Here is a 23,033-nt window from a genome sequence, read left to right on the forward strand (position 1 = left end):
TATTCCAGCTAATAGGTACAAAAGGAATGATAGAATGTTACCATGTGTAGTTTTTAATGAACTTAATGGGTCCAGCAGAGATCATCAGCGACAACCAGTATCACCAGAGAGAGACCACTAGACATTGTGGGCCTCTAGACAGAAGTACATGACACACTTAGGAAGAATTCTTGCCCCAAATTGAACCTAAATTTCCTCAAACTTTTAGATATAATTTCTGATTGTCAGGAAGTGCAGGGCACAGAGGAACATGATAAACAATAAAGAGACATAATCAGCTCATCCAGACTGTAAATTTACGGGATGAACCAGCTACTTTCTTCAACAAATAAATTGCAAGGATGAGGAGAGATGAAAAGGAGTTTATATCTTAAAAGAGACGTAAGAGACACAACTTATTATAATGTAGGGGCCTTAGCTGAATTCTGTTTTCAACGAACTGTAAAGGAATTTTTGGAGATAATTAGAGAAATATTTATTAGAAAATTAAATAAATGTTTCGAGTCTAGTGATGGAATTGTGATTATATATTTTTTAACTTATTTTCTTTTAGAGATACAGTATATACTGCAGTGTTTATGTATGAAATAATATCATGTGAGTTTTGCTTCAAAGTAATCAGGGTGGATAGGTAGAGTGTATAGATGAAACAAGATTGGCTCTAAATAAATAATTTTGGGGTCTGGGTAGGTATATCTGAAATGTTTCCATAATAAAAACTAAAAAGGAATGTAACAGGTTACTATGGAAACTGATTTTTAATCTCTGGGATAAGATTACTTCACTGTTAGTAACAAACATGTCAGAATTTAAGACTAGAGAAGTGTCACAGGTTGGATTCCTGGGGAAGCAGACTGAGATGGAGTTTAACATGTAGGATTTTTATTAAAGTCTTAGGCTCAACACCTGTGGGAGGGAGAAGAAGGGAGAAGTAGAAGTGGACAAAAGCCGAGATGCGGTGAAGACCCAGTGACAGCCTCAAGCCACCTCACTCATGCTCTGGAGCTAGAACAGCCTTCGGAGATGAGCTGGGTTGGGCCAACATAGCCAGGCCTTTCCACCCCCTCACTGATCATTCATTGTCGGCGTGCAGCCTGAGGAGGGGCGAGAGCTTGCACGAGGCTGCTCTGCAGCTGGGGCTATCCCTGAAGGGGCTGACAGCTGAGCCTGCTGGACAACACGTCCAGCTACTATGGCAACAAGGCCAAGGCAGAGGGATCTGGGTGGCACTTTGTAGTGTCCACCACAAGAAGTATATACTGCAATAATAATGAAGTGTTTAAGACTATAATGAGAGCCTTCTGAAACCAAATAAAATTTCAGTGATATTTTAAAGCTAATTTGTGGGAGCATTTAAGTTATAATAGTTCATAGTTAATTTTAGTATGGAAAAAATTAGGAAAATAATATGTACATCAGAACCAGGATGAGATGAGATGTTATAAGAAAATCACAATTGTCTTCTGTTATGAGATCATGTCTGTTAGATATGTCTGGGTTTTTTGGGGGGAAGAGGAGGGAATGTAAGTGTGTATGTCTGCAATATTAACATAAACCTTCAAAGTGTGTAGAGAGTCAACACAATTCCCCCCATTAAGGTTATGCCACATGTTAATGCAGCCCTAATTTCAGAATGTGCTTCTTTCTCAGAGGATTAAAAAAAATGATGTTCATGGATGGAGTCACTCACACCATGTCACTTGCCTTTTCAAAGTTATATGTAAGCACCAGGAGCTGCCAAGATGCTTTTAAAATTGGGCTGTTTTCTGATTTACTGTGGACGGCTGGAGATTGTTCAGGCAGTGAATGAAATTAAGGGTGTCATGTAGGGCCCGAAGGAGAAACAAAGCAGAAGTGTTGACAGCAGCAGACCTGTCTTCATTTCATCTTGGCTAACGGGGGTCCTTCACCAGGAGGTTCTGAGCAAGCCACAGTCGTGTGCGTTTCCTTCTTTCAGGTGCCTGGGAGAACAGCAGGCAGCTGTGCATGGTGGCAAGAGCTTGGCCCAGCCAGGCGAGAGCAGCAGCGTTACCATGACTCCCACCTACGTGGACAGCCCACGAAAGGTAAAGGAGGCCACTCCAGCAGGGAACATATTCTGAGACCCAGTGTGGAGGGCAGAATGGATAGCCGCGAATGTGCTGAAGATTTGGGTGAATTCTACCCTGAGCCCTTTTAAGCATTCCTATTATTGTTGAGGAACTTTCCTACTCACAGTTGTAAGGAAGCGAACTGTTAGATAAGTGCAGATACACAGCAGTCAGGCTAAACAGTATTGGTCAGGGCCCAGGATTTGGCTTGAGCTTTAAAACTGGCCATCTGGTTTTCCTTTAGTTGCATCTTTGACTCTCCCAGGGAAGGTGGGGGATGGGGGGAGGTAGAAAGCTACTGAAGCAGCTTTCATGAGAGCACGCTCTTTTTTTTTTCTTTTTCTTTTTTTTAACTCCCTACAAACAAAAGTCCAGGACCAGAGAGCTCACTCTTTGGTAATGCTTAGACTCCTGAGAAATATAGTCCAACAAGAGCATCCTGTGGGAAAAAAACAAAACCTTAGTTTTTGAGCCTCTTTATGGAATAGCAAGTAGAGCATAGGGGCTGAAAACTCCATAGGTCAGGCTTTTTGTATCTTTTAAGACCCATAGTCTTGGCTCTATCAACTCTTTCTGGGAAATTCAGACTCTGAGATCATTCTGATATGGTAGGATGAGCTGATGGTATGTTCTTTTATCTGGTCCCTATCACTAGGAAATGAAGGAAATTTAATAGCTATATTTTCTTTTCAGAATTGTGGCCAAATTGTATATCTATCCATGTGTTTATTTTACTTCCATATCATGAACATTTCCCCATGATGTCATTAAATATTTTTCAAAAGCATGATTTTAAAAATTAAATTATATAGTATTATATCATGTGAAAAGACTTTATAACTTACGAAAATTTTTGTTCAAAATGTAGATGATGTATGATTTTTAAAAATAATTTTTGGTAATCCATAAATTATTATAATTATGCTACAATGTATCAATTATAAATAATACTGCAAATAACATCTTTGCATATAATGATTTGACCACATCTCTGATTATTTCTTTAGGATAAATTGTTAGAATTAGACTACTATGATGGAGGGATTAAAATCTGAGAAAAAGTGTAACAGGCTACAGGCAGCTTTTATGATATCAAGATCAGAGGTTGGCAAATCTTGATAAATATGTATTTTGTGGGCCAAGAGGCAAGATCAAAGCTTTTGTGTAGGTACTTCCATAACCATTAAAAAATTTAAAAACTACTCTTAGTTCATAGGCTATAATAAACCAGTGGCTGGATTTGGCCATTAAGCTGTAGTTCACTGACCCAGCTGTAGGCAGTGACTTTAGGTGCAGTCCCAAGGATAGTCTGCACACAAGGAATGATCTGTTGGTCATGGAAGAGGCTTCTCACCTGTCCTCCCTCCTGCGTACATAAATCTCAGCAGCATTAGCACCTTCATTCCTATATGTTCTGGCAAAGAAGGGACATAGATGGAACAATGAGAACACATAAGTACCTTGTGTGCTGTCCATTAGCTTTGACCTCTGCCTATTGCCATCTTTGAGAATTAGCTACAGTGCCAGGGACAGAACTGAAAAGTAGAGAAATTTTAGAGCCACAAGCGTTAGGTTAAGATGCACCAACAACCAAATATTAAATTACTGTTTAGAACACTCTCCTAATCTTCCAACTGAAACTGAACACTGAAATCTACATAGATGGCCATCACTCATGCCGGATGTAGATTTCGTGTAGTCAAGGAGAAGCAAAGGTGTTACGAGATGGCCAAAGTGAAGAGCCCCGGCTGACATACTCAGAAACGTCCAACAGTGTCTCTAGTCAGATGCTTGTGTCGGGACGCGTGGAGGGGTACCTGAATTTGCATCTCTATCGCCTCATTTCTGTGGTTTGTTACTTGAGTTCGTAGTGGTTTGTAGAAAATAGCAGCAGTATTGATTTAAATGAACAGCCAAATATTTCAGTGATTCTAATTTTAGAATTGAACAAAAGTTGTAGGAAAACAGAGACCTTCAGATTTATCAAGTGCTTTTTCCGAATTTCAATGGTAATACATAAAAAGTAAAAAGATTTTGAAGGGGCAAGAGGACACTTCCTGACCTTAAGAAAGAGGGAAGGAAGGGTCTTTGGAAATGTCTGCTATGTCGTTTTTGTTTCAAATTCATGGCAACTTGAACTCCACAAGAACAGGGTGGGGAGGGGAAGATAGCTTCAGGGAGCCTACCCACCCCAGTGAGTACATATATATCTGACATCGTGGCTTCTCGGGTATTTTGTTACACAGCCAGTGGAGGAGAAGGTGTTGCTGCTTCTGATCTCCCGTTTGCTCAGAAAATTAAGCAAGAAAGTTTTCCTGCATGGAATCCTCCCATCTGGCTGCCATGTTTAGTAACAGGCAGAATTGAGAACCTCAAGCCTCTGTGTATCTCTCCACGTGGGCTGCTGGTAACCCAGCTGACCACTGAAGCCTGTCACTTGCAACTTCCTACAAGCTGCCCTTTGGCCTCTTCTCTCCTTCTTGGCATAGGTCTGAAGGAAGTTCAGAGCTATGTGGGAGGGTGCAAGCATCCAAGACAGGCTCTGAGGAGACCTGAGGGAGCTTGGATGTCCCTTCTAACCTAGGTGCTATCTCCCACATGGATGGGATATTCTGCCCAAGAAGGTGTGAGTTCCTGCTAATGCTCTGCATTTGGATATTGTCTTCCTGGGTGGATCTCTCTCGTGCACCCCGACCCATTCCCTTCATATTCCCTTGTTTCTTTCCTTCCCTCCTTGTTTTTATTTTTATTTTTTTCTTTTATACCCCTCTCCTTCCTCCTATGGTTCACCACTGGTCCACATTCCGTTCCTTCACTCCCTTGAACCTGCTGCTGCCGCCGCTGCGTCCTCCTCCTCTGACTTCAGGATGGGGCCTTTTTTATGGAGTTTGTCCGCAGCCCGCGTACAGCGTCATCTGCCTTCTACCCTCAGGTCAGTTAAACTCTGCAGCCCATGCATGCCTGTCCTGTCAGCAGAAGCCTTCTGCTCGGCTCTGAACAGATGGAGTTGGACTGCAGCTGAGTTTCAAGGGCAGGTGAAACTGAATTTGGTCCCAGAAGTGTGCATTCCCATTCATAGATTTAGCGGCTTCAAAGGGGGATGGAAATGATTAATGTCAGGGAACAAATGATCTCACCAGTGTTGACTCAGTGTTTCCTATCTCTGCCTGTTCATTTCACATATTGCCACTGATTCTCTGCCATGTGACAGCATCTTCCCTTTTAGGTGTTTTTGTCCGTGTCATATAAGCAACATGAAATATGCTTACTTAATGAATGAGCGCTGAGTTTTTCCCTCTCAGTACAAACAAGATTTTTAACAGTGTGGCAAGAAGTGGTGAAAAACAGAGCAAACGTTTATTAATAGGCATGCGCTTTGTCAGAGGCTAGTGGTGTGTGACCCTGGGCAGCTCATCCAGCCTCTGGACTTCCCTTAACTCATCTGTCAAATAAAAGGGTTTGGACCAGATCTCCAAGGGCCTTCCACGTCCTAACATTCTTCAGTTACTCTCTGCCAAGCACATAGTATTATCTCATTTCATCCTCACAGCATAACCTATGAGTTAAGTAGTTTTATTGCAGTTTTATAAATGGAGAAATTGAGGGACAAAGGAGGTGTGTTGGGTTCATCTAGGACCAACAGGCTTAACTCCTGACCCCCACCTCCCCACTCTGTAATTACCGTTCTGACAGGTCCTATGTGAAGAGAAACTAGACTCCCTGCCCTTTATCATGACCCTTAAGTATATGAAATTGGCTTAGTTGCAGAGATTTGAAAGTGTTACGAGGGTTTGTGCAGAGAAAGGCAGGCTAAGGGGAATGGGACTTAGAGGTTCAAGGGTAAAGGTTAAAGAATCCTTATCTGATGGAAGTCAGAAAACCAACATTACTTGAGTACCTACTCCACCAGCTGTCGTGCAATGGTCTCTGCAAACATAATCTTCACAACAGTGTTTGAGGGGCGGTATCATCACCCCAATTTCCAGATAAGGAAACTAAGGCTTAAAGATGTTACCTGGTCAAAGAGCGTACAACTAGTAAGTGGCTGAGCCCCTGCACCCTCCTGCCCACCATGCTGGGAGGGGAAGGGGTCAGTTACCGTTAGAGTCTTCCCTTCCTTTGGGTTGCAGAGGATGCCATACCTGTCTGTGCAGGTCTTCAGAGGTCTGCGCCTGCCTTTTCCAGTGAGCTGTGTGACCCTGGGCAAATCCCTGTCAGGACCTCTGAGTCCTATTCCAAGAATCTCTCATCTCTGAGTGTGGGAGGCACACTGCATTTTTGGTTTAGAACAAAATCGGTCAGATTTTTTAAACTTTTACTTTTTAACAAGAGACCCTCTTGTGACAAGTTTTGGATTTAGATTATAATTTAACATAAGAAAAATCAACTGAGCTGGAAGAAAAGAATTGTTTTATAAATCCTAAAATAGTCCCCATAGTTTCACAGTGGTGAATTTGCCAGTATAACAAAAGTGGACGAGTTAGCGCAAATGGAAATAGCAAATAGAGATGGATGTTAAGAGAGGCACGTGAATAAAGTTTATATTACCCACCAGGTGTGTTGTTAAGAAGATAGATAATTAAAATTATCTATACTCATATTAGATATAGTAAGGGAGCTCTCTATACTTACACAAAATTATATTATGCTTTGTTTATTTTTGTTTTATTTATTATTAAAATATACATAACATAAAATTTGCTTTGTTTGCTTTCTCACACAGCTTGGAGAGTGAAGGGGGTCAGCTCCTTTCAGATCTTGACTTCAGCACCGTACCAGGGAGCTGCTTTAGGCACGATAATTAACCTCCTGAACCTCAGTTTTCTCTTTTGTAGAAGGAAATAAAAATAATTTCCTTGTAGGGTTGTTTGAGGATTAGAAGTCATATCTGTTTCTCAACAAATTTCAAGGGAATGAAATCACGTAGAGCATATGTACAATTAAGTTATGTGTCAGTGACACAAAGATAACCAGAAAAACCCCACGTATTTAGAAAGTAAACAAGACACTTCTAGTAATGCATGAGGCATGAATGATATATGTAAGGCTGCTGGCATGGTGTGTGGTATGTGCTGGCCACACAGTGCAATACTAGTTTAGATGAGGATTACTGCAATGCCAGATTTCAGTGTCCATTTTGCACATGTGTTTATTAGTGCCTACTCCCTATTCCTGCTCTACTCTCCACCCTAAAAAGCGAAGAGTGTTCAGTGAGCTCCTTAAGAATGGGGCTACTTGTTAAGACTGTCCATGCAGGCTCTGGCATCAAGCTGCCTGTGACTCCACAGACTGACTGTGAGCCTTTCAGCAACTACACTAACCTCTCTGTACCTTGGGTTTCTCTTTCGTACAATGTGACTGATAAATGTGTTCTCCTTATGTAGAGTTGCTGTGAGAGCAAAAGGGGACGAGGCATCTTTGTGGCTAGCTCAGGGCCCCTGACATAAAGTAGATTCTCCATACATGTATCTGTGTGTGGGAGAGGGAGAGAAAAAAGGGGAGGGGAGAGAGGGAGGAAGGATCAGGCAGGGTACAAACTAGTGAATGAGCTTGAATGAGCCAGGCAGCTCTTTTCTCTTCAGTATGTGTGTAAAAATGCACTTAGACTAGGTGACCTCTCCTGCGCCTTTTATCTCTGAAATTCTGGGATGACCCTATTAGACCTTGGAGAGTAAGTCCTCCAGCTCTGGCTGAGTCACAAAGGTGTAGCCTGTGATTTCTGCCCCTCAGTGCAGCTCTCTGCTAAGAAGGGGTTCCTGTTGGCCAAGGGAAGGGAGGCATCACCCCAGACTTTGATTCTGCTAAGGAAAGGAAGTTCCTGTAAAATTAAAACAGACAGCAGTACACAGAGCTGGTATCAGAGCTATGCATGAGGTTTGGAAAATGGTTCTTTGTGCTACCAGTTCATCATTCTAATGATAATGTGTCACTCTCTGTCTGATAACCAGAGTTACATAGTTTTCCTCTCCATTGATTTTTATCATCACTGACTTACAAAAGAATTTAGAGGGCATGAGAAACAGTTACGGGATTTTCCTCAGAAGTCAGCCTCATGATGTCTTTTGTCTGCAGTTTGGAGCCTGAAGGAACATTATGGTCAGGGAGACAGGCTCCTGATACATGAAGCCTGAGCCAGTGTTAGGGTCTCTTCCCTCCCCTATCCTCAGACCTCAGAGTTACTCTCTCAAGGAGGCTTGACTTTCAGCAACTCAGCCCAGCATGTCTCCTTGGTAAATGTGTCTGGAGTCATCTACTTCTCTCCCTCACGTCTGTCACCACCGCCGCCCCCCCCACTGCCCCACCCCCGAGTACAAGTGACCATTTCTCACCCTGATCCTGCAGCAGCCTCTGGCGCGGTCTCCCTGCTTCCATCCTAGCCCTCTCCAGTCTTGTTTCCTAGCCTGCCTCCAGGATTTACCTTTTGAAGTGAAAATCTGATTGTGTCAGCCCTGATTAAACCTTTCCATGGTATATTAATTAACTCGGGGTGCTGTAGCAAAATACCATAGGCTGGGTGGCTTAAACAACACATGACTTCTCACAGTTCTGGAGGCTGAGAAGTCCAAGATCAAGGTGCCAACACATTCATTTTCTGGTGAGGGCCCTCTTCTGGCTTGCAGGTGGCCACCTTCCCACTATATCCTCACATGGCAGAGAGAGACAGCGTGCGCGTGAGCAAGTTCTGGTCTCTCTTCCTACGAGGGCACTCATCATCATGGCGGCTTCATCTTCATGACCTCATCTAGACCTAACTATCTCCGGAAGGTCCCACCTCCAAACACCATCACACTAAGGGGTTAGGACATCAACATAGGAATTTGGGGGGCACACATTCAGTCCGTGGCACATAGCTTTCTTTCCTTTACGATAAAGGCCAAAATCCTTATGATGGCCCAAAAGTCCTACGTGATCGAGCCCCTGCTTGCATTTCCAGCCTCATCTCCCACCACCCTCGTCCTCACTCTTGCACTCGAGCGACACAGGCCTTTCTCTAGACCACTGTAGACAACAGGTTTCCTGCTGCCATGCCTTGCCACATGCTGTTCCCCTGATTGTGCCTAGTTGATTCTTACTCATCTAGTCAGATCTCACTTCTTGAACTCGTATGGCACCAGTGCTTGTCCTTGCAGCACGTCTCATTGTCCTGCTTTTGTGTTTGTATGACTGGGGTTAATGCCCATCTTCTCCGTGTGCTGAGAAGGCAGCTGCCATGTGTGTTGCTCACTGTTGATTCTTCAGCATCTAGCAGTCACTTAGGAAGGACTCAGGAAATACTGCCTTGGAGATGCCAGTGCAGGAGATGGACATTAAAAGTTTGTTTAAGCAGTAGAACGCTTTCTTTGATAATTTACACAAAACCCTGAGCTATATACCCAATAAACATGGAACCGTCTGGCTTAAGTTTGTAAGGAGGGGGGTGAAGAAGGTTCACAGTCCCCAGCACTCATACCCTGTGATGGCCCCAGAGATGCTACCACAGACCCCCAACATTCAGCAGAATGCACTTTCGGGCCATGGCTGTTAGGGCAGCAGTTTTCAGTGTGCTCATGGGAGAACAGAGGGAGTTTTCTGGGGAGTCAGAGGTGATGTGACCCAAAGTGGACTTTTTACCCTTTGATCTGTTTTCTCTCTTCAGAGACATGAATTGAAAGGCTCTGTTCCAAGGGCTCAGTCCCCCCAGCAGACACCAGGGGCATACTAATCAACCTTTGCCCTAATCTAAACCCTACCCCATCGGTCAGGTACTTATCAGAGGTGTCTACATGCAAGACTTCCTCAAGGAGCATGGTGGTTCACCCGAAGGCTGATCGCTCCATTCCCAACTCCTGAAAACATGTTCGGCCTTGCTGTGTTTTTAAAATTTTTGAATTGGTTGGAAATATTTAAAAGTCAGGAGATTTTGTACAAAAATCCAAATTTCTGTCTTATATTGTAAAATCAGCTAGACATCAGGCCTGGGTTCCTTCCCACCAACCGCAAAGCAGCTTGTGGCTTTTCCTTTTATAATTTTAATACTTAGCCAGCTGTGCCAATACATACCTACCGGCCCCGTACACACGTTTTGTTTGCAGCCTTTGCTGTAGAACCGTGTCATCCAGTTGAACTTTCTGCCGAGGTGGAAATGTTCTCTATTTACACTGTCCAGCACTGTCGCCACAAGTCACACATGGCCAATGAGCATTTGTCAAGTGGCTGGTGCACTGAGGAACTGAATTTTACATTTTTATTTTAATTATATTTAAATTGCCACATACAGCTAGTAGCTACTGTATTGGATGGCACAGCTCTAGACATCTAAAATGTTATTGTTAGAGTACTTATTTAGACTTTAGAATTTCACGCTTTTCCTAAGCATTTTTTCTCTTTTTTTTTTTTTCACATTTCTTCTACCCTTGTTTACTGGATTTTCTTGTGTATTTATTTTATCTCATTATTTGTCTGTTTATTGATAGTTTCATCTTTTTTTGGAGTGATGCAAGATGGAAACATATGAGTAACCCATTCAGAATAAGGGGTTAGGATGGACAGGAGGAGGAAGGCTGTACTTGGGGAGAAAATTCAGTTCAATTGAGATCGCACATCCTGAGCACCTGCTGGCTGTAGGGCTATGCCAAGTGCCTAGGGAGACAAGGGATGAAAGTACTTTATGGACATTACTTATTTAATGTCTCCTTTCCCTCTCCACCTCCAAATGGTAAGCTCCATGAGGGCAGTGGAGAGGGCTTTGATTTGGAATGATATTCTTTCCTTCCCTGATATTATAAAACTTGGAAAACATCCTGGCTATCTGGCTGGGAGTTATTCCCAAGCTCTTCAGCTCTAAAAGGTATATGGGATTCTGTCACAAGTCTTTTTACCATTTACCTATGAGCCTCAATGCACAGTGGGAGAGCTGGGCTGGCAGATCTGGCTTCCTGGTGGTTGATTGTCCTCCAGCATGACAGGTTGGAGGCCTGTGGGGGCGCCTGTTATGGTTGGTGCTAATCTCAGAGGCATCCCTGGCGGAGCCTCCTCCCTCACCATCTCCCACAGCTTTGGGTGTGTGGGGAGGTGGGAGGAGACTGGTGATTGATGTTGCTGGTGAGGGTTTGTTTGTTTAACTAAATGCCAGACTTTGTTTGAATTTTATCAGTTTTCTTATTAATGTCCATTTTCTGTTCCAGAATTCAATCTGGGGCCCCACGTTGCATTTAGGGGTCATGTCTCCCCAGTCTCTTCTTGTCTGTGACAGTTTCTCAGTCTTTCCTTGTTCTTTTATGGCCTTGATAGTCTTGAGAAGTCCTGGCCAAATATACCATAGAATGTCTCTAAATCTAGGTTGGTCTGATGTTTTTCTTATGGTTAGACTGGAGTTATGAGTTTTTGAAAAGAATGCCACGGAGGTGAAGTATGCTTCTCATCACTTCATATCGGGATACACAAGATTCGCATATCACCAGTGACATAAATCTTCATCACTTAGTGATGTAGTATTTGCCAGCTGTCTCCACTATGAAGTTATTATTTTTCCTTTTCTATATTCTATTCTTTGGAAGCAAGTCACTAAATCTAGCCCACTCAAAAGAGGAGGGAGAGATTAAACTCCACTTCCCGGAAGGGGGGAGTATCTACTTAGGTTAAATGGAATCCTCTCTGAGGAAGATTTTGGATGAAGTTCCTAAAATGAAATTGCATTCTAGCCAAGCACCTCCCTCCGCTTAGCTCTTTCCAGGCCTCTGTCCATCCAGCCTTCCTTGTCTTTTTGCTTTCTACTGGTCTTATTCCAAAAAGTTATTTCAGGTGGATTATGGAGGTAAAAGCAACCTCCAGAATAAAAAATGTGACTAGATTGTCACATTCAGGGGAAATAAAAGAAATGAAAAAATAAGACATAAAGTGAGGTCTTAGATCGAAATTCGGCCCTGAACTTCTTGGTTTCCAACAAAAGTGGGAAACCTCTGTTGCAGGATTCATAGTGGTCATAAGATAAAGACAAAGTAGTTGCTCAGGAGAAGCATCAGTTTTCCCGGTATTAAAATCTGAGCAAAATGCCTTTCTATGCAGCCTCTTAAAAGATGGACATTGTGTGATAGAGAGCAGGCGTCAGAAACTGGGGCAAATCTGGCCTACCACCTGCTTTTATAAATAAAGTTTTATCAGAGCAGAGCCATGCCCATTCGTTTACATTGTCTATAGCTGCTTTTGTGCTTTTTCGTGCAGAGTTGAGTTGTTGTAACAGGCCTTCTGGCTCACAAAGCCTAAAATATTTACTATCTGGTCCTTTACAAAAAATGTTTGCCAATTTCTGATTTAGAGGATAACTCCCTAACCACATCTCTAAGATAAAACAGTAGGAATCACTTAACTTTTGGTAATATCCTGCAGTATAGGCCAGTGGGACAGCTCTCAGGGTGCAGTAGATGAAAGATAACCCCATTATAGGTATGTAGAAGGCAGCACATAAGAGCCACTCTTATGTCCCTAAGAAATGTGTCTAATCTCCTTCAATTAGTTTCTTTTAATTTAAAATTAGAGTGTAGTACCTGTTCCTAAGTCTTGCTGGTTGGAGGCAGATGGTGATTGGTAAATGCAAGCTGCCTCTTACCGTATTTCTCCATGTATTTATGGTGCTGGCAGAGTCTATGTAGTTCTTTTTTTTTTTGCGAATTATTGAGCCTGCTATAGGCAAAAGATTTCCTTCAGAACCAGGGGCAATGTTGCCTCTCAAGGGATATTTGGTAATCTCTTGAGACATTTTTATTTGTCACAACTAGGATGAGGGAGATAGTAAGGGGGCTATTACTGGCATCTGGTGTGTAGAAGCTGGGGGTGCTGCTTTATATCCTACACAAGATAGCGCCCCTCCCCACAACAGACTCATCTATCTCTAAATGGCAGTAGTGTCAAGGTTGAGACACCCTGTCTTAGAAGGAGTGATTTTTACATCATACAACAAAATATCTGATAATATAAGGCTCCATTGTGGAAGTACTCAAGTACTCCTAGTCCCATGTAAGAGAGACTAGGAGTCTTATATTTTTCCAGAAATGCTCTGACAATTTTATCATTCTTTCCAGATATTTGCTGTGGGGTAGAGCCTTTCAAGGTGAGCAGGTCATAATCCTGCTCTTCAGGACATTTAAAGGGAATGAGACAGATATGACACCAAAATCCAGCAGCTACCAGGGCAAGATCATAGAGGTCCAAAGTGGAGAGGAAGATGGCTTCCGTTTGGGGGTTGGGGTGGAGTGATTCAGGAAACATTTTACTAAAAGAGCAGCATTTGAAATGGTCCTTGGAAAATGATGGATTTTTAGCCTGTGGTTGTGGGGAAGGGGATCTTAGAGTGGCCAGGCACATAGACAGAATTAAACACACAGGTTTTGCTTTGGCTAGAAATATATACATAAGTGACAGTGCGGTGGGATCACAGGTCAGGGCTGTTTGTGTAGGACCGTTCTCATGGGGAGACTTGAAAGATTTCAGAGTAACAGTAATGGGATTGGAACTGTCCTTTGGGGAGATGAAAATGGAAGTAACTTGCAGGTAGGGTTTTCGGAGGGGAGGCTGTAGTCAGGGGAGTCAGGAGACTTGTATAGCCCTCTGAGTGTAGAAGTAGTAGAAAGGGCATGACTTGAAAAGACACATGAGTTGGCAGAGGGGAGGCCACAGGATAGGGCTTCTCTTTGGAGTGAAGCTAGAGAAGGGAGCTATCCATTGCCCCCTGAGGTTCGAGCCTGGGCAGTTAAAAGGCTCATTGTACCACCGACAGACGCAGGAAAGGAGGTGGGGTCGGAAAGCATGAGCCAATGTAAGTGGAGGGTGCCTGCTGTAATACTCACCCGTTTGTCTCTGTGTTTTCCCTCCCTCCTCCCAATCTCATCATAAGAAATGATTTTGACTTCTTTACTTTCAATTGATGATTTTCTTTAGCGTAAACCTTGTGGTTCAAGTCAGGAGCTGGAGCTCTTTCTTTGGTCCTGGAGATTTACTGTGAACAGTGGCCTCCTGTTGCTCTGATAGAAGGCTGTGCACACAAGGCTGTCGGTGGTCCCTAGACTCCTCTAGCTCTTCCACCAGGGGCCAGCGAGACTGGGAGTGAGGATGGAAAGGACCACGGATGTAAATAGCCTTAAAAAATGTGTGTGTATACGTGTGTTAATTTTAAAATCTCCTACAGGTATCCGTGGACCAGACGGCCATTCCAGTGTTGGATGGCACCAGTTTGGGGGTAAACACAGGACAATCCATGGATCGAAGCAACAGCCAGACCTTTGGGAACTCCCAGAACTCAGGGGAACAGGGCTTCACCTCTGCAAACCCCAGTGACAGCAGGTGAGATTCAGAATCACCAAACTCGTGCTCCTGGACTGTGGGGACGGTCTAACAGAGGCCGCGGAGGCCAGGAGTCCCAAGTCCATTATAATTGGGAGCCTGGGCCAGTCAGTCCTTACCAGGCCCTGCTTGATGGGGCTAAGGATCATTTCCCTGCCTTCCTCGCAGGATAGCTAAGAGGGTCTCACAGAAGCATAGACCAGTGTCAGTCACCGTGCAGGGCTGAGCTCCAGGAAGGGGGCCCAGACCAAGTCTGTCCTGTTCAGCGTGGCACTCATGGCATGATGACGTACATATGATAGCGTGCAGTTAGTACATGCCACTTGAGGAAATGAACAAACAGTGAATAATGAGTCACTAATAGTGGCCAAACATGGCAGTTTTGTTCCTACTCGTGCATGCACAGAGGGAAAATAAGCTGCTTAGACCTCATTTGCTTGAGGAAGTGCCCCAGTTTTTAATACTGTGGTCAAATCTGAGAAACTTCTTTTTTATTTCCTAATTGCTTTATAATGATCTGCCCAGTCTGTCCTTATTGCCTCGCCGTATTAACTGAGCAGTCCTTGGCTAAGTATTCTAAGAAACTTGACTTTTGCATCCCTTCACCTGAGAGCAGAGGGTCCTCTGGGATAGTCACTCAGTTTCCTCTATGTCATATGTTCTGTGCTCGCTTTTCCCGTGTCTCTTGCACGTGCGGCTTATTCATATTGACCAGTAGAAGTGATGATCAGAGGCATAGGCAGGTCGGGGCTTTTCTAGTCTCTGTCATTTCCGAGGCCCAAATCCCCACCAAGCCTGGCTGGCTTTTTAGCTCTGGCCATGGAGGGGATTGGAGGGGGCTGCCTGGTGCACTGGAAGGGAGTGCGTTTCTCTGCTTCCTCATTGCTTACCAGGGTAGAGTAGCAGGTTTTCTTCTGCTTTTTGAGGAAAAGAGGAACTAGGGATGTTTAGGCTAGAGATGGAGACCAAAAATGACACGAATCAGGATCAATGACTGAAAATTACAGAGAACAGATTCCATTTCATGATAAAGAACTTACTAGCAGTTGTACTGCCACAGGGAAATGGGCCTCCTTGGAAAAGCCTAGTTCTGTGCCCTTGAAGATGTTCACACAGATGGGACAACTCCTGTCCAGACTCTTGTAGCAGGGGCTCGGGCATTCAAAGGAAATTCACTTCCAGGGTCCTTAAAGGCTTGTTTTAATCCTGAGATTCTGAAATGCTCCAGTGGGTCCTGAACCCTCCAAATAGGAAGAGGAAGCGGGGCTAAGGAAAGGGAGAAGTTTTAAGGAGCTTGAGGAACTTCCAGATAAACCCCAAATTTGGTATGGTAGGTGGCCATGTGTATCCCATGCCCAGTGATACTGGCTCAGTTTCTGAGTATTAAGCATGTTTAAGGGACAGTTGTACCACTGAGGAAGAACTCAGGCAGCAGGTGATAGAAAGATCTGGGCTCTAGAGTCTGACAGACCTGGATTCAAATCCCGACCTTGACACTTCCCAGCTCTTTGACCTTCACCAGCTCCTTTAACCTCTGAGTTTCAAAGGGTTGATGCTATCATTATGTTTAGTGTTATTTACTGTCTTGGACTTTATAAGTGTCAATCCTACGCTCAGTATTTTACACACATTAACCTCACAGCAACCTTGAAGAACAGGAATAGTATCATCTGCATTTTTCAGATGAGAAAACTAAGGCCAAGGAAAGTTAGAGAATCTGCAGCTGGGAGGTAATGATACTGGGATTCTGTCCCCTATGCTCTTATGATGTCACCTAGGGCTCTCTGGTGAGATTAAGTGATGTGTGACTTGTGAAAGGCCTTAGAGGTAAAACCAGAGCAGTCCAGCTGTCCAGGGAGATTTTTTGGAAGTGCTCTGGCCTGAGGCAGATTATCAAAAGGTGGGGTTTGGGAGATACCTGTTAAGAATAAACAGTTGTGGACACAAAACCACTTTGAATTTTTTTTCACTTTGGAAACGGAACCCGTGTGAGATATCCTAGGACTAGCTATCCAGAATTTCCTGGAATGCCTTCAGTGTCAATGTCATCCTGGTTTCCAGCTCCGTAAGAAGTTGAATGAAATTCCTAAGATCATGCATGTGCCCTCTAACTTTGCTGACCAGACGCTCTGTGTTACAGCTCTCAGCAGCTGGCGGCAAGCTCTTTGACGTCGTCCTCTCCCCTGGCGGAGATCCTAGAAGCCATGAAGCACCCCTCGTAAGTGGCTCGGCACATGTCTGAGTGCAGGGGCGGGAGGGTCTCACGGGCCCAAGCTGGGCCGGTGCCAGGCAGTGTGCTTTGGTGGGTTCACACCTGACTCTACTACTCACCAGCTGTGAGACCTTGGGCAACTTACTTGCCTCTCTGAGCCTCTGTTACCTTGTTTGTAAAATAGGATGATAGTGGTTAAGATACAAGGTTGATATGAGGATTAAATGAAATAATTATGGAAATACCTAGTAGAATGTCTGACAAGTTTAGATATTCTTTAAATGTCAGATCCTTTTTTCTTCTCTTTTCCCCTTATTACACCATTTTTTTGTTCCGCCATGGGGATTTCTCTGGGTCTAGAAATAGTGTAGAGAATGTACACTATGGGGACTGTCACTTCAGATATTAAATGCTTTAGTGGCAGTCCCTTCTTTGTCACCTTCTCTTTCTGTTTGTTGCCACCTTGCACACTCATACCCTGCTCCCTGCCCACTGCATTGGAAACCAGGACAGGAGTCCAGCTGCTCTCTGAGCAGAAGGGCCTCTCGCCGTGCTGCTTCATCAGTGCGGAGGTGGTGCACTGGATGGTGAACAACGTGGAGGGCATCCAGACGCCGACGATGGCCATTGACATCATGCAGGTGAGACAGCAAGGGCAGGGCCCACAGAGCCGTCCACTCAGGCCCCCATGAAGCCAGTCTGTCTCTGAAGCAGCCTCCCTTTTCAGTAACAAGGTCTGCTGGTCAGGGTGAGGATCTGTTTTTAATAAGTGTGAATCCCATCTGGAATAGATGAAAGAACAAGTCTTGCTTTGAAAGATATGATACCTTGACTTAAAAATCTGGTGGAATTTATTGTCCGCACTGAAAAATTCTGAAAGGAATTTGCATTTTTGAACCTCGAAGGGAGCTCTGTGAAAGATTCCCGGGGAATGTCCTCCCTCTGACCTTGAGCCCCTGTTTTTCCCTGCTCACTCAGCACTGGAGGTTGGATTCAAGCCTCTGCCTCAGGGACTTTCTGGCCCCTGTACTTCCTCTATCAGAGCACTTAACAGAAGGGAGCGAAGATTCTGTCTATATCTCATTCATCTCCCACCTCACCCAGGCTCCTTGAGGGCAGAGCCACCTCTTACTGTGCATTTCCCTGTTGCTAGTGCCTGGCATGTTGTTTGGCACATGACAGGCACTTAGCAAACACTTGCTGCATTTAATGATATTGTTCAGAGCTGGAATTAAACTGGAGAGGAGAGGAATGGAAAGATCGAGTTGGCTGAGGCATCTCACACCATCCTGTCTACACAGAGGCCCCCACTGGAAATCAGTACCGTTTGCTGACCAGCTGGGTCGTCATCAGTGAAATGTAAAATCAGTAATTGATTTGAATAAGCACATAATCCTCAGTTGTCTTTTTGAGGGTCTCTCAATAGGTTGTTTGTATGGCCTTTGCCTGATTATATTCCCATCTCCCTGATAATTGTATTTCCATGTTCGTACAATGAAGGCTACTATAGCAGTTAAAATGTACAAGCTGAAGGTACATTGATCAACATGGATAAATATCAGAAGCTTGATATTTAGTCAAAAATCCAATTTACAAAATGGTAATAGTATTACACCCTTTATTTAGAATTTAAAATCTCTTGAACATATCTCCTATCTTTTATCAGTATGTGTCTATAGAATAAAATAATTAAAAACGTGCATGAGAATAACATTACACTCATCTGTTTCTGGAGAGAGAGGAAAAGGACTGGGACTTCGAGAGTCTATAGACATATATTTTTTAATAAAAATCTTAAATCAGTGTAGCAAAATTTTAAATTTGCTGAAGGCACATGGTGATATACTTAGATTTTTATACTTTTCTGTATGTTTGAAATATTCGATGATGTTATAATATGCATTTGTACTTTATAAAATCATTTATACCAGGCACAACATTTAACGAGCAATCATCATCCCTGTCATTCTCTCAGAGCCCCTGTCATTCCCTTGACTCTAGCGCATAACCGAGGGCTGCACCCCTAAGGTGTCCTGTGCAGGAATCTCAGAGTTTCAATGTCTCTCCCTCCAGAAAATGCTGGAAGAGCAGCTGATCACTCACGCATCTGGTGAAGTCTGGCGGACCTTCATCTACGGCTTCTACTTCTACAAGATAGTCATGGACAAAGAGCCCGACCGAGGTCAGAGACGAGGCGAATGCTGTTGCCCCCGGGGCCTGATGTCTTGCCTGGCGACTTGCTCTTTCAAATGATGCTGCTTCTTGAGTTCCTCCTGTCACTTTGTAGTCTAAGTTGATGGATCTGTCAACTTGCTTGAGCATTTGTACTTAACTTAAGCATAACCAGAGTGACAAGGGTTTTTTAAAGCTATAGTATGTTTTTGGTGAGAACACTGTAAATGGAAGATAAACCTGAAAGAGGCCGAGGGACCTGGCATGAGGAAGTCCTCATAGGTCTTATTTTTTGGTGGCTCTTTTTAATTGGAGTGCCCCACACCCAGTGCGGGTGGTTCTGATTATGACATGATGGGCTCTAATCTGCAACTTCTAGCACTTTTTCCTTGCTAGGCGGTCAGACTCCATTTCTTCCCCCAAGAATATCAAGTCCTAACAGGTCTTCTAAGATATACATTAAGTTTTTGTTTTTAATGAGAAAAAAAGACTCCCAAGAGGGGAGCAGTTTCCAGCACGGTCAGAGCTGGCTCGCATAGCTCTAGAGGCAACAAGGATTCAGACCAGCGTCTCTAGTCCACCCACAGCACATGGGGCCTTGTCTGGGAGTGACTCCTATCCTGCAGACAAATGGCTTCTCAGCCTCTGGGTCTTAGGAATCATACATCAGATAAAGCAGCTAGTGCCGTCACCGAGTTCTCTTTTCCAAGGATGTGTCAGAAGTGGATCTGCATAGGTTTTTTTTCCTTTTTAGCTACTACTGTGTCCACTGCCACTTCTCCCCTTAAATTCTAAGTTTGACTAGTACATACCTATTTTACCTTCAGGTTGAAGAAATCCCGGTCGCCATTGCATGCTGTGAAATGAAAGATCTGAAACCGAGAATAAAATCTTTTTTTAAAATTGAAGTAAAGTTCACATAGCATAACATGAACCATTTTAAAGTGAACAGTTCAGGGGCATTTAGCACAGTCTCATGTTGGGCAACCACTACTTCTGTCTAGTTCCAGGTTGTTTCCATCACCCCAATAAGAAACCCTGATTACCCATCAGCAATCACTCCCACACTACTCCTTGCCCCATCCCCTGGCCATCGCCAGTCTGCCTTCTGTCTCTAAAGATTGGCCTGTTCTGGACATTTCACTTAAGCGGCATCATAACAATACGTGGCCTTTTGTATCTGGCTCCTTTTACTTTGCATAGTGTTTTCAAGAGTCAGCCATGTCGCACCATGCATCAGTAAGAAAATAAGCATTTGTGCTGAAGGTGCTTCCTCTCCCCTCTGCTTTTCCCAGTGGCCTTGCAGCAGCCCACCACCTGGCACACGACAGCAGTGGAAGACTTTGCCAGCTTCCAGCGCAAGTGGTTTGAGGTGGCCTTTGTGGCCGAAGAGCTCTTGCATTCTGAGATTCCTGCCTTCCTCCTGCCCTGGCTGCCCAGCCGGCCGGCCTCCTACGCAAGCAGGCACAGCTCCTTCAGCCGCAGCTTTGGCGGACGGAGCCAGGCAGCTGCACTTTTAGGTAGGTGTCCGACTCACATGGGACCCGGAGGGTGCACTGGTGGGTGGCTGAGAGAGAGTGACAGCCAGCCAAGAGTACAGTGACATGGGGACCAGAATTAGAGCCGCAGTGGCTGTCACACTGGACACTCTGTCAGCACTGTGGGCTCCTGTGCTAGTTTCTACTTGCTGAGTGGGTCGAGTTCATTATTCTCCCACCCAACCAACTGCGTTCAGCAGTTCTCAAATCAGGGCATGGCGCTAAACCTTTACGGAGAGGAGAGAATAGACATTGTGGCCACTTTTCCCAAGAGGCTCTCAGGATTCAGAGTATATGAGCTGGTGCTCACTGCTTGTTTAGTTTCTGCAAGACACCTTCCCTAGGACTGTAGTGTCCTAGGACCTCAGAAGAGGAAGGGACTTCAGAGGTGGTCCCTTCCCAACACTCATGCTGATCATGAATTTCCCTCTGCCCAAATGTGTTTACCCCATCAAGGGATGTGATACACGACTTGTCCTTCCTGTCCTTGGTTCCTACAGCTCTAAGATAAGGGTAAACACCTGCTTTTTGAATGACAGTGACCTCTGATAGGCCATAGGGACCTCTACTCTTGAGACGGAATGATGGGTTGAAATATGAGCATCTTTAGAAAATGCATCACCTAGCAAGGCATCATGAGATTTATCTCACAAGCAGGTTGGAGAGATTCTGGCAACCCTTTGGAATGAAGGAAGCAAAAGTTAAATAGATCAAACCCTAGTGAAAGTCTACCTTCTAGTTAGCTTACAGTCGCCCAGCTAATTGGAATGCTCACCTCGCTAGTAGAATGAAAACATTGAGTCAGATTTTCTTGGATCCAGGTATGGCTTTGACCTCACCTTAGACCCTCACCCCAGCATGCGCGGCACTGTATGCGAGAAGTGAAGGGGAGTGGAGAGGACAAAACCTTCTTCTTTCCCACAGACAGTCACCACTTACCTTTCTTTCTTGTGTTGCGTTTCTAACTCTCCACCTCCTTGAGGTGTTCTGGAACAAAGAGGCCAGATACTTTCTGTTAGCCTGGGATGCTCACTTCCAGCAATCTAAACCACCCAGAGCACCACCAGGGCTTGATACCAAAGACCTTTGGGCACCTGAAAAAGCAAGCAGCAAGCTCATGCATCTTATACCACGGAAGGGCCTAGCAGTCCATTAGAAGCAGCAAATAAAAGGGCAGGTACACTGATGCCAGTGAGAGGCAGAAGCCGACTGTCTGACAATGAAGGTGGAGTCAGGGAAACCTATTACAAAATGTAACAAGCCCAAGAACTCATAAGTAGAGCATCAGTCATTCATTTATCATGCTGGATTGCATATGGAAAGCTCCTCAAGAAATTAAGTTTTATGCCATCCCCCCACTCCCCTCATCAAGCTTATTTTTACTAGTCAACTTTTAAAGCCTACTTTTTCCTTACAGGTAAAAATTGAGAATTTCCATCTTCTCCTGGGAGCAAGGAGCTAAGCCTGAAATCTAGGTGCTCTTAGACACATGCTGAAGAGAGAGTTGAAAAGTCAACATCCCATTCTCTTCAAGGTCACTTTCTGAGACAAAGACACAATGAGTTACTTTAAATAAATATCGAATAGTGTATGGTGATACTTTATTTACCTGAGAGCTGAAGGAAGCAAAAAAGATTTCCAAAAAACCCAAATAAATGCCACAACGGAAGTGTCATCTCTTATAGTGAGAGTCCCTCTTAATAACACATAGAGCTGCTTGCTCTTACTGGGTTCTTGCAAGTTTGGTTACAGGTCACTCAGTAATATCTCAGATTAGAGGCAGAGAATTAGGGGCACCTGATGACAGCACATTTTAGAAAAACATTTTGCAAAACAAATCTGTTAGATTTTTGGCTTTTTTTAGGGTAGGTGGTAACTATTAGTTATTTAGAGAACTTCGTTTTCTTTAAAATGTTCGATAAAAGAGTTTATTCTGATGTGAGTCCTCTGCAGAATGTACAAAACCATAGAGCAGGGTTTCTCAACCTTGACACTATGGATGTTTTGGACCAGATCGTTCTTTGTGATGGGGGCTGCCCTGTGCATTGCAGCATGCTTAGCAGCATCCCAGACCTCTACCCACTGGATGCCAGTAGCACCCCACCACCACCCAGTATGACAAAATGTCTCCGACATTGCCCAGTGTCCCCAGGGGAGTGCAGAATTGCCCCCAGTTGAGAATCGCTGCCTTAGACTTAAAGGATTGCAGTAAGAAACCGAGATGGTAGAGCTGAGCGAAACCTGAGAGGCGCAAAAGCTAAGTCATTAACTTCCATTAGCAGGTATCAGGCTGAGAAAGTGAGTGTTTTCAGAGCTGGGGATGGAAGGAATGGTGAGAGGTAGAGCTGAGCTAACTGACTAGAAGGATGCGCTGTTCTCTGGTCTGTCTTGGCTCTGGGCTCTTGTGCTTTCCGCAGGGCGGTTTGTGGTTGCCTTAGCCCTGCCTAACGTACAGAGGTGATGACAACATTCATGCCGAGATTTCTAGATCACTTGTGTGTCAGGCATTGTACCAAGCAGAAAATTACCTCATTTTCTCTTCATCTCTGTCCTGGGATCGATGCTATGATTTACGTTTTAGAGTTTATGAAATTGAGGCTCAAAGAGGTGAATTAGCCAAAGGCTCTGCTTCTACTAAGTGTTAGAACTGGAGCTTCTTCACAGGACTGCCTGGCCCTATAGCCTGAGCCCTCACTACACTGCACT

The 23,033-nt window shown here is 44.2% G+C and overlaps 1 protein-coding gene across 12 annotated transcripts in view; it reads left to right on the forward strand.

The window, feature by feature from the left end:
- Positions 1–23,033, forward strand: part of DEPDC5 (DEP domain containing 5) — a 108,047-nt gene that overhangs the window by 69,316 nt on the left and 15,698 nt on the right. For 7 of the 12 annotated variants that reach the window (XM_025047792.1, XM_015591228.2, XM_015591261.2 and 4 more), the window contains 7 exons: positions 1,958–2,066; positions 4,957–5,022; positions 14,251–14,405; positions 16,546–16,623; positions 17,126–17,258; positions 18,691–18,799; positions 20,085–20,309. In XM_025047792.1, the coding sequence (XP_024903560.1) occupies positions 1,958–2,066; positions 4,957–5,022; positions 14,251–14,405; positions 16,546–16,623; positions 17,126–17,258; positions 18,691–18,799; positions 20,085–20,309 (875 nt within the window). Of the gene's footprint in view, positions 1–1,957; positions 2,067–4,956; positions 5,023–6,813; positions 7,549–14,250; positions 14,406–16,545; positions 16,624–17,125; positions 17,259–18,690; positions 18,800–20,084; positions 20,310–21,744; positions 21,917–23,033 lie in introns of those variants that run through there. The other 5 variants (XM_015591241.2, XM_015591239.2, XM_006904950.3 and 2 more) reach the window with 3 other exon arrangements.

Source organism: Pteropus alecto, unplaced genomic scaffold, assembly GCF_000325575.1.
Source record: "Pteropus alecto unplaced genomic scaffold, ASM32557v1 scaffold190, whole genome shotgun sequence".
Lineage (NCBI taxonomy): Eukaryota > Metazoa > Chordata > Mammalia > Chiroptera > Pteropodidae > Pteropus > Pteropus alecto.